The sequence below is a fragment of the Dermacentor andersoni genome, chromosome 8 (assembly GCF_023375885.2).
Source record: "Dermacentor andersoni chromosome 8, qqDerAnde1_hic_scaffold, whole genome shotgun sequence".
Taxonomy (NCBI): Eukaryota; Metazoa; Arthropoda; class Arachnida; order Ixodida; family Ixodidae; genus Dermacentor; species Dermacentor andersoni.
In genome coordinates, this window is record NC_092821.1 from 33,737,111 (window position 1) to 33,753,421 (window position 16,311).

Genomic DNA, 16,311 nt, shown 5'->3' on the forward strand with positions numbered 1-16,311 from the left:
GTCTACAAAAATGAGAAACACCAAAAACAACACTTCAAGAGATTATTCGAAAAGGCTACTAATCTAGCTGGAAGTAGACCTCTCATTATATTAGGAGACATCAATGTAGCCCACGAGCTATGGAGCTACGTTACGACGAATGTCAAGGGCAGGAATCTGTGGAACCACGCGGATGAGCTAGACCTGGTCTTAATCACGGATAAGACACATCCTACAAGGGTCGGCAATTCTGTCTGCAGAGACACCACACTTGGCCTTGCGTTCATTAAGAACACAGAGCATGTTTCATGAACTAACACAAACATGAATTTTGGCAGCAATCATTACGTAATAGAAGTCAAACTCGAAGTTGAGAAAGGCCGAACTCGAGAATTCGAGGTCGTAGATTGGGACCTTGTTCGTAAGTTAAGAGCCCAAAGCGGAAAAGAAACCACCAAACTCAATCTCCGAGATTGGCATCAGGGCATCAGAAGGACATCAAAACAGCGTCCAAAAGGATTGTCACAGACACTAATGTAGAGGCAATGGACTCGAAACTTGCCCACTTATTTGAAGCCAAGGAAGCCATAACCCGAAGGGGGCGGGCCCGAAGGCTAAATTGTAGGCTGAGAAAAAGAATCAAAGAACGTACCAAAAAAATCGAACAACACTGTAACACCCTCTGCCAGCAGCAGTGGGAAGAGTTTTATGACTCAATCGATGGGCAAATAAGGAATGGCAAGGCATGGAAATTGATCAAGCATCTGCTGGATGAAATGGTGCTAAAGCCAACCAGAGACGTAGCTTTGCCCGAGCTATACACGTAGCCCTTGAGGATCGGCCCATCGAAACAGTTACCAAACAACTAATTCGCAAATACCTACCAGTTAGATATGAGCAGGACCAACCACTTCCGTAAGAATACAGGGGAGCTGCTCAACCTGAACTCGACCAACCCTTCACCACATCCGAAATCTGGAGGGTGTTAAGTGAACTAAATCTAAAGTCAGCCCCTGGTCCTGATGGAGTAACAAACAGATCACTTAGCAATCTCGATGAGCCGTCAATTGAATCGCTGACAGACTTCATCAATGAAGCATGGATTTCAGGCGAAGTCCCAGAAGAATGGAAAACTTCACAAGTTATACTAATACCTAAACCTGATAAACCTCCAAGCTTGGACAACTTGAGACCAATATCACTTACATCATGCTTGGGAAAGGTCACTGAACACGCAATCTTTAATAGGCTAAAAGACCACTTAGAGGACATTAATATATACACTCACAACATGCTGGGTTCTAGGTCCGCACTTTCCACGCAGGATGCCATGAAGCAAATTAAACACCACATACTCGACGGATATTCTAAAAATACTAAGGCCATACTCGGATTAGACTTGGAAAAAGCGTTCGACAGCATCAAGCATGAGTACGTCCACAAAAGAATAGAAGACATTGTACTCGGGTTGAGGATGTTTAGATACATAAAATCCTTTCTCGAAGCACGCACTGCGAAGATAAAGGTCGGCGACACAAACTCGGAAGTGGTTCAGCTCGGAGATCGAGAAACCCCCCAAGGATCGGTGATCTCTCCTCTCCTTTTCAACATGTGCATGATTAGTCTGTCCACAAAGCTGGGCAACATTAAAGGCATTGACCATACCATATATGCTGATGATCTCAGTGTAGGTGTGCTAGTGGCAGTGAAGGGCAGATACAGAACGCACTGACTGAAGCGATCAAGACGGTGGAGGAATACCTGAGACCCACTGGACTCAGGTCCTCACCATATAAATCGGAGTTGCTACTTTATAGACGTGAAAAAAAAAAGGCAGGCCTAAGGGCTGGACACCTTTATCGGAAAGCAATATACACCTACATACATAAAATGGTGTCAGTATACCCAGAGTCAACGTGATCAGGGTACTAGGCTTTTTCATTGATTCAAACGGTGGAAACCATGCGGAAGTAAAAACATCACCCTTAAAACCGATAACGCCTGCAGGATGCTCAGGAAGACACAAGGGGATGAAAGAAGATAACCTCGTCAGGTTAATCAACTCTTTCGTACTCTGTCATATTTCATACGCCGCTGCCATGTACAACTGGACGCATGTTCAACTCAAGAAGCTTGACGCAGCGATCAAGAACTTTGTTAAAAGCGCATTGGGGCTCCCAATTCGAACCAGCACTAAAAAATTGCTGAAGTTAAGAATACGCAACACGACCACGGAGATCGCGGAGGCTCAAGAAACATCACAAATATCGAAACTATCTACAACCAGCACGGGAAGATCAATCCTGGACAAAATCATGATCAACCCCATTACGGATCCAGCAAAGTACACTAAAGTTCATCAAGAATTCGCAGAAACCATGATTGTCGCACCGCTACCCAGGAATATGCACCCAAAACATATCATCAACAGGAGAGTTGCACGAGCCAGGGCGTTAATCAAGAAAATGGATAAAGGGGGCATAGGAGCCTGTTTCGTTGATTGGGCTGTCTACAAGGATCGAACTAAGTTCGCGGTGGCGGTAGTGGATCATCAAGGCAAATGCACCAACTGCGCCACGGTCTACACTAGCAAACCTGAAGTCGCTGAACAAGTTGCCATTGCATTGGCACTAACAGACGATAGATTCACAGAAATATTTAGTGACTCGAAAACAGCTATTCGAGCTTTCAATATAACCAAAGGCAAGCAAATTTTACGCGTTACATTTATTGGTTCCCGGCGCACCTTGGTTCACTTGATGACATTCCTGTCAATCCAAATGAATCGGCCAAAAGCGTCTCCCGCGACTTTACAGATCGGGCCGCTTTTACATATGGTTTTGATTCCGCTGGATTGGAGAATATACAGAGAGAGACGCTCATTACATACAATGAAATTACAAAACATTACTGCATGGAAAGGAGGGAGTTTCCACCTTCTCACTATAGGCTAAACCGAGCACAAGCAGTTACATTTAAGCAATTACAAAAACAGTCTTATTATTTACCTGCAGAAATAAAGGAATGTATGACATTGCAGTCATGAATATTATATGCAAAGCATGCGAAAAGGAGATATGCACCCTTGAACATGTGCTCTGGGAGTGTGGGGCGCTCGGCCCTGGCATTTCCCGGTATCGGTTTTTAGGAATGATCAGATCTCCAGATCATATCCCTCAAGTCATGGCTGTCCAGTGCGCCCGTGATAGGGCTAGGAGGCTTGACCTCCCGTTCCCAACATGGGACTAGCCAGGCAGCTGGAAACACCTTGTAGAGGACCAGAATAAAGTTTATTTTTCCTCCGCCTCCTCCTCCTCCTCCTTTCTTAGCCACTGCAAATGTTCCATTCAGCTTACTCCTAGGTACATGGCCGGTCCAAGATGTTTTACGCGTGCGGATTATAACGTATTTTGTCTTTTTTGCATAATTCTTTAGGTTATAATGCTGAAACCATCACCATTACGCGTACCTTTATTTTGGTAGTTTTATTATATGTGTTAGGGCCACTCTGGAGACCTCTTTCTCGCAGCAACATTCCATCCACATGTATTCCACAACAAAATACAATAAATTACCTCTACTTGTGTTTTGAATTATGGTTGCATTCTTTTAATAAGGCATAATTCTCGAGTTAACTATAACGAAGACAACTATTTATTTCGAGGCTGAATTTCAGAAACAATATAGACCAATTTTCTATTTTTCATGCACAATGACCGGCCACCATTGCACTGAAATCGGGGTATCTCAATATTATGTGCCCCTGGCCAAAGCACGAAGATTTAAAACCAGAGGGCCACCAAAGAAAGGTGTAGGAAAGGTAAGCTGCTTTACGTTAAATTATACGCACGCATTTTTGTTTATAACAATTTTAACTTTCTAAATATTTTTATGTCACAATTTCCTGAAGCGGTCAGCGTTTTCCTTTTACTCAAACACGTGTTACATGCGCAGAAACGCGAGAGGTAGGGAAGAAACGTTGGAAGAAATGGTTGGAAACGTGTGGCAGTTGAGAGGTTTCTGATGTCTTTTGAGATAAACCGATAAATTCATCGTAGTAGTGCCACGAAAATGTACTTTCCATGGTTCTCTCCCTCTTTTTTTTTTGTTTTTCGAAATGTGCAGGTGTACAATTTTTTTTACTTCATAACGTAAGTATCTAGCGGGGTTGTTTTTGGCACTCTGAAGTCTAAACAGCAGATGGGATGTTTGGATAGTGTTATCTTCAAAACATGCGTTTGTGGAGTATGCTCTGCTACTGTGTTCTTAAGAATAGTCAACGAATGTTTCGGTTTGTCCTGTGATCTTGAGAGGAAGGGAACAGCACGATGAACGGAGGAACGGGGCGCTGTCCCACTCCCGAATGGCCCTGCGGTTGGTCTATGATTATTTTAATCGCACGCCTATTATATATGACTGCGTATGTATTATTGTAGATTTACAACGTTTCACTAAGTATATCTAAGTATACGTCACTAAGTATACGTCATTTCATCAACTATAATGCGTGATAAACTAACGACACATGATTCACGGCAAAGAAAGTCTGGTGAAAGCAGCGTATACGCTTAAGTGACAGGTACAAAGTACCTTCTTGTTTTTGATGTCGGAAGAAACCGAGCGGGAGAGTTGTCGAATCCTCCCTGGCAATGAGCTGCAGATCCTTCCAGCAAATCAAGTATAAGGGGCTCTAGTGAAGGTCAAAGAAATGTAATTATTTTACCAGTATGCATATATATAATATTCCGCATGAAAACATCATTCGTCTATTCAACGTTAAGAGCATTGATTGCATGAATACAGTTGCTGAGGCAATAAAAGAAGAGTATATACATGGACCTTTCATTTCCGTGCCCATCCGGACGTATACGCAGTGTTAAAGTGGCCAGAGCTACAAGTGGCGGGAGTACTAAAAGGCTGACGTTGTTGTCCAATGGGCATCTGCCCATGTTAAGGCCAAGTAGGCAAAGACTATGCCTGCATAAATAGGGTCCCATTAGTCTAGCCTAATGTCCCACTGGCAATAAAATAATATAAAAGGTGGGGCGGGACAAATTTCGTCTGCATCTTTTTATTCCGATAGCAATTATATGGACAGTCCGCGCGAATTTTCGCCGTCTTGGTCATTGCCTTGGAGCTTGACACATGTTTCGTTATATCTATGCTATATGCTTATCCATGCCGTATATGCGGTTATATTGCTTCACAATTTCGTCACTCAAGTTGCTCATACCAGGTGTTGCGTTCTTAAAAAATCTACAGAATATTGAGAAAGCCACCCCACAAGGAAGTTTCTGAAACATACAATTCACAGTGTGTGTTCTTGATCCGAAATATTTTAATATTAAAGGCGTCAAGCAATATCAGTGCGCCAACTTGAAAGTAATGTAATTTTACTAGCGCGGCTCTTTACAAGCAGCGTAGTGGCACCCGTGCAATGCTATTACAGGACGTACGCAGCGCGTTCCAGCGTTTAAGGATGCAAAAAATTTTTTGCCCCCCCCCCCCCCCCCGCCTACCCGCGTATGTGGTGTTCGGGCCCTCGTATAATTATAACACCGTCCAAGATGTTGAAGCAAAAACCTGAGTCTTGCTATAGCAGTGAGTGATTCGCCATTCGGGCGAAACTGTATTTTTTTTTCTTCAATGCTTCGCGAACCGTCGCGAAGGAAGAGCTTGCGTGCTCTCATAGCCGAATGTCTGATGCAAATTGAGAGAATCTGCAGCTGGTACCATTTAGAAAACGAAGCTATCTAAAGAGTTTTTCTGAGTCGGCCATCAAATCTTTTGGGTGGGCAGCGGTAAAGGCAAGCCTGATAAAAGCTCTCATATTAAAGGTAGCATAAGATGGAGCCGTATAAATTGGTGAGGAAGCAGTACACTCGGCAATCACCAATGCACGACCTGTGCCAACATTGTTGGTGATACACGTGTCTTCTAGCTGTAGCACTGGTTCTTGAGTCGTTTTCGTAGCGGTCTAAGCTGCATGACAACCACAAAAGCAAACAAGGCAACAAGCAATTGGGGTAACTGTGAACGCGAAATAACTATTGCATGCAATAAATGCGCGGCACCATCGATGACGTGGTTTTACACAGACTTTACGGCAACTTCACGAGCATCAAATAAGACGAAGTAAACAGCAATAATACCTGTAAATGTCTGGTCAGCCAAAACCGGCGTGAAGTCTGTGTCCACAACGGGGGTGATGTGATCAAAACAGGAAATGGCAGAATGAACAGCACTCGTGCGAATAAGAGCCTTCAGAATAATCCATCCAAGAGTCAGGAGATACCATGATTACAGGACAACGAGGATGTGTTGCTCGAAGTCGACTAGCACGTTTCCCTCCAAAAACACTAGTTGATAGTGTTCCTCGCGAGAGTAGAGAGGCTGGGATGCGGCACGAAGTCGTGACGAAGCACAGAAAATGGAAGACGTAGATTGGGATCGGGCAGAACGATATGATGAGTAGGACGCACATCCGCAGATGTCGGAGCGCTTTCCCGCGATATATTTGAGAAAGACAAAATCCTTCTAATCTATAAAAGCCGAATTCGTGTAACCAAGAAGAACATTCGTCAGGGCGTCGTGCGGAGAGTGACTAAACGTAGACGAACGCTGAGGAGAGCGGTAAGAGGCGCAAATAAGCAGATATGTCTGTCCCAAGCGCACGCACGCACATGAAAGCTCCAATTAGGAATTTACAAAGGCAGGCTGAGAAATATTTTGTCAATATTTTGTCAACACCCCACCGGATGTTTCTCATTGCCATCAACCCTGTTAAGCTATTTATGCTTTGAAAAATTTTCCTATCACGAATTTTGCTCCACAACCAGGCTTATGTCAGTACAGCATCTGCAGCACTATCATTAACGTTGGAAGATGCATAAGTCATCGGCGACTATTGGCCATGCTCATAATATTAATAAAACAAACGATATCTCATCAGCAGTTGTATGACTCCTCTTTACCGAGGCTTGCTAGATGTTTTGCGAGTTGTCAGAAAATTATATATGAACATTTGCTTGAACGGTGACAGAATCTCTTATCATCATAGATGCTATCGCTTTAGGTGCAGCAAATAAAACATTTCTTTTATTCGTGAAGAGCTTATTGTGTCTCAAATAGAAGTCCTTCCCGATTGCCTTTCCGTCATTGATGCGTTTCTTCCTTTAGTGGCGGGTTGCCTTACAACAACCTTCCTGAACAGGAATACTTAGCGTCTGAGGTTTCCTTTCTGCAAAAAAAAATAGCATCCCATAGTTTAAATTTAAAGAATTTCCCAATTATCGGTCGGCTTTTGTCAGACACGTCCACACGAATCAAATATTCTCCCGATGTAGTACGTGTAAAGCAAAATTTCAGCTAATAAAAGGTTTCACAAGAATTAATTTTTTTTTCTGATTGAAGCCATGATGTACTTGTCGAGTCAGTTAAGCCCTCTAAGTTGAGATTGTCCTTACGAGAACAATCTTCGAAATCATCTAGCTTGCTATGCAGCTCGGCACTGTCATCCACGATTGCATCAAGTACAGTTAGCTCCAGACCGGTATTACCACATTGGCGCAAATTATGTACGTGATAATTAATAAAATTTGTTCCAGTGCTAAATGGATTCTTTAACTTCATCAAGCATTATCCTGAGCTCGTCATAGCGCGAGTCAACGTGCCTAGTTGTAGATTTGTAATCAAGAGGTACCACTTACCACAGCTACTGCGAGCTGTGGGAAGAGCTTCATCTACAAAAGCAAAGGTGACAAGTATAGGACAAACTCATACTTGTCAGCTACAGTAGCGTAAGTCATATAGAGAATAGAATAGCAATGCAAGCCATAAATTTAGATCTGTTCAAGTGGGTGGAGAAAAATGATTACTCGGGGAACTATAGTATGGGTTCAGACAATGCAGACGCTTAGAGGATAATATGTATGTAGTAACCCAATGCGCAGAGATTTGAGTAGTGCAAGATAGACCTTTATAAAAAGCATTTATAGTGAGCGTACGACAACGTAGATAGTTGTTATGCGTTATTCTAAGGTCGAAGGCATAGATGATTTCGAGGAGCTACTGAGGGAGATATAGCGAGACAAGCGAGAAGAAATCTTATGCTAACCCCGGAAATCTCAAGAAGTGTGGAAGTTCCCCAAGGACTAAAGAAAACATGCAATTCATATCAATTGTTGTCTACACTTTATGCTAAGGACCTAAAAAGACGACTGAAAAAATGAATGAAGGTTCGATTTATCCTATATGCACAATAGACGAATGATGCAACAAAAGGCCCCCGAGCTGATGCATGCGGACGACATAGGGCTACAGCGGAAAGCGCAAGCGATTTCCAGGTACTTGCGAATATGTCTGGCGACGCGGCAAGAAATCTAGGCCTTATGTATTGTAGGAAAAATTGCGATATTATCATTAATGGAGAGACGACTAATAACGCGGTATCAACTCAACAGCAAGTAATTCTCATAGTCAATCAATATAAGTACCGCGGCGTACTCTTAAAGAAATGAAGACAAACTCAATCGTACTCCAAGATAATCTGGAAATGATGGGGAAGCAGAATGCAGCAATCATGAAACATAGGACAATTTGGTGCCAGAATAAATATGAGGTAGTAGGTGGAATGGGGAAAGGAGTAATTATGCCGGCGCTGGCAGTCACAAATGCAATTCTGTGCTTAAAATAGGATGGCTTGTCGGGGTTTGAAGTTAACAAAACACCGGCAGGCCAAACACCGGCAGGAACCCACCACAAAACTATAAATGACTCAGTGCTGGGTGACCTGTGCTGCTGGTCCTTTGAAGTCAGAGAAGCGCACAGCAAAATTAGGTTATGTGAAGAAGAAGACGCGCCTCGCGGCACAGCCGAATCGCCAATGCGCGGCTCGGCTCAACTCGCGCTGTTGATCGCTGGCGTCTTTTTGGACAGTGCTTCGGGCTGTCTCGCCGTTCCCGGTAGCTTCGCCTTTGCACTAGGAGCCGCCAATAAACCTCGTCTCAATTGGTAAGGGTGCTGGGACTCAAACCCCGTCGCTTGAAACCCTGGAGCTGCGATCAAGAATGCTACCGCCCGTCATGACCGCCAGCTCATCCCAAAGGGTGCCGACGATACAGTCCGTCTCCTGCACCGGCGTTCCATGACAACGGGACCCCAACATCTTCAGCGGTGCAGACGACGAAGACGTCGAAGACTCGTTTGCGTCATATGAATGGGTGAGCGCGCACAAGTGGGATGATCCAGCGAGATTAACTCACGTCATCTTTTATCTGGCTGGTGTTGCCCGACTCTGGTTTCACAACCACGAAAGTGACGTGCCCGCATGGTCAGTCTTCAAGACGTCCTTTACGGAAGTGTTCGGCCGACCCGCTATTCGCAAGCTGCGCGCTGAACAACGCTTGGGCGCCCGAGCACAGCACTCGGCAGAAACGTTCACGAGCTAAATTGAAGACGTCGTAGACCTTTGTAAACGAGTCAACGCCGCAATGCCCGAAGCTGAGCGAATTCATCATATACCGAAAGGCATCGATGACGGCGCATTCCAGATGCTCCTAGCCAGGAATCCGCGCACTGTGTCCGAAGTCGTCAGCCAATGCCAGAGTTACGATGAGTTCAGGAAGCAATGCGCTTCCACTCGGCGTGCTCTGGGAAGCGACGACTCGTTGGCGAGCCTCGACAGCATGTACGAGCCCTCCTTATTCTTTTAGCGGGTCAAGGACTTCGTGCGTGAGGAAGTTGCTCGCCAACTTTCTTTAGTCCCCTTCACCCAGGAGCCCACCTCCCGCCTTCCAAACACGCTTTGACCTCTTATTTCCGAAGACGTCGCTCAAGTTGTCCCTTCCGCACACCATCAGCCGCCTGCAGCCGCAAATCGCAACTCTGCGCTGGCAGTTCAGCCTTTCGCCACGCCTCTCACCTATGCGCAGCCAGTGCTACCTGTGGCCGCGCCTCTTACGTACGCGCAGGCAGTACGCAGGCCTCCGCCGACCCAGTCCCAACCGGTGCCATTGGAAGCCCATGCTGCATCTTGGATGGCACCGAGAGTTAATCCTTGGAGGACGCCTGAAAATCGTCCCATCTGTTATTGTTGCTGCACTCCCGGGCACGTCGCCCGATATTGCCGCCGTCGCCCCGAAGCGTTCGGCGACGCCTCTCGGCCCTTCCAGTACGGCAGCCAGCCCTTTCGCCAATGCGCCGCTCTTTTCCCACAACCGTATGCTCGTGCTGACCTCCCAGAATTTCCTTCGCGTCACTCGCCATCCCATCGCCGTCGCTCGATCTCCCAAATGCGTCGGCGACCCGCACCACCTGACCAGGAAAACTGAACGTCGCAGTTCAAGAGGCAAGAACTGCGCCCCATTTGAACTGTCTAAGTCCTCGCGCCTATCCTGCTAACGTGGTCGAAATTTGTGTAGACGGTGTTCCTTCATTCGTTCTTGTTGATACAGGCGCAGTCGTTTCTGTGATAGCCGCGAAACTGTGCCGCTCGCTGCGCAAGGTGACCAGGCCGCTTTCTGGACTGTCGCTTCATACGGCAAGCGCGCCGCACGTCACTCCACACGCAGCCTGTACTGTACGTGTGCTTATTCACGGCATTGTTTACATTGTCGAGTGTATTGTTCTTCCCACCTGCTCGCATGACGTCATCCTCGGATGGGACTTCTTATCCCGTATAACGCAGTGATCGACTGCGCACGCGCCGAAGTTGAATTTTCCCCTTGTGACGCACCCTTTGACGACGATTGTGACCACCCTTCTAATCTTACCGTGCGCGAGGAGACAGATATTCCACCTGGCTCCTTCGCCTTCGTACCCGTCTCTCGCGATGCCATCACTGATGCAACGGTCCTCTTCACACCGTCCGGCGTCTTCATGAGCTGTAAATATCTCCCATTACCCTTCGCAACGCTTCACATGGCCGGCAGCTGCAGCAATATATACTTTTACAATCCCCTCTGTGCGCCTATTACGTTGCTCGTTGGTGAATGCCTTGGCTTCGTGGAACCCCTCGACTCTTCGTCTTTGGTTGACGTCCCCGGAGTCTTTTGATGTCGACTCCGGCCAACCCTCTTCGATTGCCACGCTTGAGGAGGCGTCCAGCGATGCGTTCTCGAGTGGCATCGCTGATACCCTTACACCTGCCGAACGCGCCGACCTTTTTGATCTCCTGCACCAGTTTAGAAGTTCATTGGACGTTTGACAACATCACCTGGGCCGCACGTCAGAAGTGCAGCACTACATTGACACCGGTACACATCAGCCGTTATGTCAACGACCAAAATCGCGTCTCTGCCGCAGAGCGTCGTGTCATTACTATCCAAGTCGAAGATACGCTGCGCCGTGACGTTATTCAACCTTCGCACAGTTCCTGGGCATCTCCTGTTGTTCTCGTTCACAAGAAGAACGGGTCTATTCGCTGGTGCGTCTAATACCGTCGGTTAAATAAGGTCAAGCGCAAAGAAGTCTATTCTTTGCCGCGTATCGACGACGCCCTCGGCAGTCTTCAGGGAGCACAATTCTCCTCGTCCCTTGATTTGCGTTCACGGTACTGGCAGGTCCCCATGGCTGCGGCCAATCGCCAGAAAACCGCATTCATTACGCCTGACGGCTTATATGAATTTAACGTGATGCCTTTCGGGCTTTGTAACGCCCCTGCCACCTTTGAACGACTCATGGACAACATGCTGCGTGGCTTCAAGTGGTCTATATGCCTGTGTTACCTCGACGATGTCGCGGTTTTCTCGCCTGATTTTCCTACTCACCTGCTCCGCCTCAGACATGTTTTGACCTGTCTAACGAACGCTGGCCTCCAACGCAACCTCAAGAAGTGCCGCTTCGCCGCGCGAGAGCTCACCATTTTAGGCCACGTTGTGCCCAAGCACGGCGTTCTACCCGATCCTGCAAAACTTCGAGCAGTTGCAGAGTTTCCGAGGTCTCAGACCATCAAAGAACTTTGAAGCTTTGTGTGCCTATGCTCATATTTCCGGCGCTTTGTTCGGAATTTCGCATTGACTCAGTTTCTACGCTGTGACGCCGACCTCTCCTCCTGGTTCCCTGCATGTGACTCCGCCTCTGCTACGCTGATCGTCTTCTTACCTCCCCACCTATTCTTCGCCATTTCGACCCGTCAGCTGCAACTGAGGTACATTCAGATGCCAGCGGGGTCGGTCTCAGTGCCGTCCTCGCCTAACGAAAGCCCGGCTACCCCGAATACGTAGTCGCCTATGCAAGTCGCACGCTGACAAAGTCTGAGGCCAATTACAGCGTGACCGAAAAAGAGTGCTTGGCATTAGTATGGGCACTTGGCAAATTCCGATCATACCTGTACCGGCGCCCATTCGACTTGGTCACAGATCACCACGCGCTCTGTTGGCTCGCCAACTTGAAAGATCCCACTGACCGCCTAGCCCGTTGGGCACTACGCATCCAGGAGTAGGATATTCGCGTCGTATACCGCATAGGACGCACACACTCAGACGCAGACATCCTGTCTCGTTCACCTTTACCTCCAGACTCGGTCTGCGGAACAACTTTTGCACACTTCGTGTCATCACTCGATATCGACTCCTTTGCCACCGCACAACGTCGTGACCCGGGGATCGCTTTTCTTTTCGACTATCTATCTGGATCATCGACCATCTCTGCATCCCGAACCCTCCGACGCCAAGCAGTTCATTTCGCCATTCGTGACCAGCTGCTTCATCGACGCAATTACGCTCCTGAAGGCCGTCGGTGGCTTCTCGTGATTCCCCGCAGCTTAAGGTCAGAAATATGTGCCGCTTTCCACAACGATCCGCAGTGTGGCCACGCCGAAGTCTTCAAGACGTACGAACGAATTCGCCACCGCTACTACTGGCGCGGCATTTACAATTTTGTACAAAAGTTTGTTCGGTGCTGTCTTTACTATCAATGCCGCAAATCGCCGCCTTTACGCTCGTCTGGTGCCTTGCAGCCGCTCCCGTGCCCTGCCACACCCTTCGATCGCGTCGGCATCGACCTATACGGCCCGCTTCCCATTACGCCAGACGGCAATCGGTGGATCGTAGTTGTTGTTGACCATTTGACATTCTACGCCGAAACTGCTGCTTTACCGCGCGGGATGTAGCCTATTTCGTCCTAAATCGCTTTCTACACGGCGCACATCAAGAGCTCCTCGGCGATCGAGGTCGCGCCGTCCTCTCCGAAGTCGTCGAAAGTTTGCTTTCGGAATGCCATATTATTCATAGGACAAGCACGGCATACCATCGCCAGACTAACGGGCTCACAGAGTGATTTAACCGCACAATTGGTGATATGCTCTCGATGTACGTGACATCTGATCATGGTAACTGGGACCGCATCCTCCCATTCATCACGTTCGCGTACAACACCGCGATCCAGGCCACTACGGGATTTTCATCTTTCTTCTTCCTGTATGGCCGCGAGCCTACGCATACCATCGACACGCTCCTTCCATACCGTCCTGACGCCTCCGAGTTTCTACTTGTGTCCGACATCACCTGATAAGCTGAAGAATGCCGCCAGCTAGCGTGCTCCTTTACGACAGAGCAGCAGCAGCGCCAGAAAGAAAACCGCACCGACACACTTCCAAACACCACCTACGCTCCAGGCGCTCTTGTGTGGTTGTCTGTCCCCTTCCAAACGCCGGGGTTTTTTTCGAAACTCGTCCCCAAATTCGAAGGGCCTTACCGAGCCTTGGAGCAAACATCCCCGTTGTATATTCTAATTGAGCCACTGTCACCACCTGAAGACTTGCACCGGCGTGGACGTGACGTTGTCCACGTCTCGCGTCTCAAGCTCTACCACGATTCTGTGCCTCCCGATTCTTAAAGCGCCAGGATGGCTCTTTTTGTCCGGGGGCAGATTGTGAAGAAGAAGGCGCGCCTCGCGGCACAGCCGCATCGCCAACGCGCGGCTCGGCTCGGCTCGCGCTGTTGATTGCTGGCGTCTTCTTGGACAGGGCTTCGCGCTGTCTCGCCTTTCCCGGTCGCTGCGCCTTTGGACTAGGAGCCGCCAATAAACCTCTTCTCGGTTAGAAGAAAGGCCCTGGAGGATAGATCAAAATAAATGGCTAAAGTGCACAAGTCTCTGTATCTGCAAAGCATGGACACAGAATCAAGGAACACGTCAGCAAAGTTGGCAACCAAGTATATTGTATCTGAAAGTGTATATTGACAATCAGGAGTCGTCAGATAGAAAGTAAGGAAAACAGAGACAGTGAATTTGATGGAAAGAATGGAACCTAATAAGACTATGAAGATTTATAAGAATAGAGAGGGAAAAAATCGAGGAGAAGATCTCTGCGAGAACAGAAGGGGCACTGCCTTGCTAGCTGAGGCTCGACTTGGATGCCCAAGCAGAAAAATATACCGGAGCAAATATTCTCAAGAAGATGAGGCGTGTGTATGCTGCAGCAAAAATGCGGAGACCACTCAGCACCTCCTAACGGAATGGCAAGGGATTCACCCAGTGACATTCATGGCTTACGAACACCTTGTAGAAACGGTTCCATTTAAATAGCCGCCCAGCCGCCGAGATTAGCAAGAGACACTTAGACTATTGATGAAAAAGAGCAGGGAAGAGATTGATACGACCAAATTCGTTACAGCCATAGGTAGCAGTACAATGTAGATATAGAAGTTTTAAGGAATACAAAAAAAAAGATTAGAGAAATGCATACACCAATGCGAGATTTAAAAGTATGGAGCATACCTGATGAACTCAAGAGCAGGCTAGATTACCATCATCCCCTCCCTGTTTCAAAGGGGATGTCAATATATCATCGATGTCATATATTTATACGGGGGCAAGGTGTCCCCTTGTCATCACTTGTGTGTAAACACTGCTTCTTACACACACACGCACACGCGCACGCACGCACACGCACGCGCAGGCACACGGACACATATATATATATAACAAATAAGAGCGTGAGGCCGGTCCTCCTTGCTGTTGCCCGTTTTAGTGGAATTAAGTCTGGTCCCTGTCACGGCACTGAAAGCATACACAGGTGATGACGGTCATCACATTTGACGTAAATCACGGCAAATTGATATAAGGCTAGTTTATCCGCAGATCGCGATCACAAACAGGTATGCTGGCCGTGACTAGAGCAATCGTTTCGCTTTATTGAACATGTTTCGAGAGCCCGCGCACCACGGAGCTGTAACGACCCGAAGCGCGCCGACGAGAATGCCAGCTGATGAGGACCTCATTACGTGATTAGATACGCTGACTGTTGCCTGAGGTGTATCCACCACACGGTAAATGATGTTTCACGAAACCAAATCTTTGGCATCCACCGCACCCTGCCGAACAGTACGCACGTATGCGTGCAGCTAGCGCGTTGTTCTAGCATACGTGCGACCATCAGCTGTCTCATTCGCGCGCAGGCGTAGTACGTTCTTCTGTGGAGCAAGAACACTGCGCAACTGTCACTGATGGACAACGCGTTCATCCTACAGATTCAGGAGCACAATGGTTGAAGTCAGGGACGCAACGTTAATGAAAATTTTAAAAGAAAACAGAGTATAGAAAAACAAGAGTGCAGCGGGCAAATTGTATCTGCTAGTATTTATTCTGTTTTGAACACATTGTTCTAGAGCCGCATAATCATAACAATCGTACAAGCAACACAGCGAATTGGGCGAATTGGTAAGTTAACATTCTGGGTGTATGTGCGCAGCGCGACACAGACGTGTCGTTCATTGTCCCGCGTCTGTGTCGCGCTGCCCATATACACCGAAAATTGCACAAATGAGCCACCTCTCTTGCCAGGCGTACGCATTTCAGCGTTTACAGGAGCGTTACTCGAGATAAATGGTGTTTCAGTGTACACATGCCGAACTCCCCTATGTAAACAAGGCGAATGCACCTTGCATGTCCTGGTCACTTTCGGAGCCGGCCGGTCTCGTCCGTCCGCACGGCACCGCGTAAAGATCTTTGCCACCTTCCGTGCGGTTTGTGCTGTTTTGTGCGCTGTACCCTGTGATACTGGAATACATATGTCAAAATTGTGTGTTTTTTACCACTTTAGCAAAGTCATTAACTTATTATCGTCGAATATTCTACCGGCAACACGGAGCCGATTGGTGCAACGCACGCTCGACAGTCCCCTGATTGTAATTTCGATGGCACTGACGAAAACGAGTCGGCGCCGTGCCCGTAATCTTGGCTTCGCAGCGGCGCAGTTGAACATTTGACGTCATTTTGCACCAAGCGATAAAGCTCGGCTACTAGCGGTGCGAGCGGCGCCGGTAAAGTTATGCACAACTCTGCTCCCTGCGGGAGCATATACAGGAACACTAGGTACAGCGTGGAATGCGC

At 47.5% G+C, this 16,311-nt stretch overlaps 1 protein-coding gene across 8 annotated transcripts in view; it reads left to right on the forward strand.

The window, feature by feature from the left end:
- LOC129383447 (uncharacterized) overlaps positions 1–16,311 on the forward strand; it is a 110,119-nt gene that overhangs the window by 20,583 nt on the left and 73,225 nt on the right. For 7 of the 8 annotated variants that reach the window (XR_008611352.1, XR_008611353.1, XR_008611351.1 and 4 more), the window contains exon 3: positions 3,753–3,799. Coding sequence is in view for 4 of the 8 variants with exons in the window: in XM_055068022.1 (XP_054923997.1) it covers positions 3,753–3,799 (47 nt within the window). In the remaining 4 variants the exon portion in view is untranslated. Of the gene's footprint in view, positions 1–3,559; positions 3,800–16,311 lie in introns of those variants that run through there. The other variant, XM_072289625.1, reaches the window with a different exon arrangement.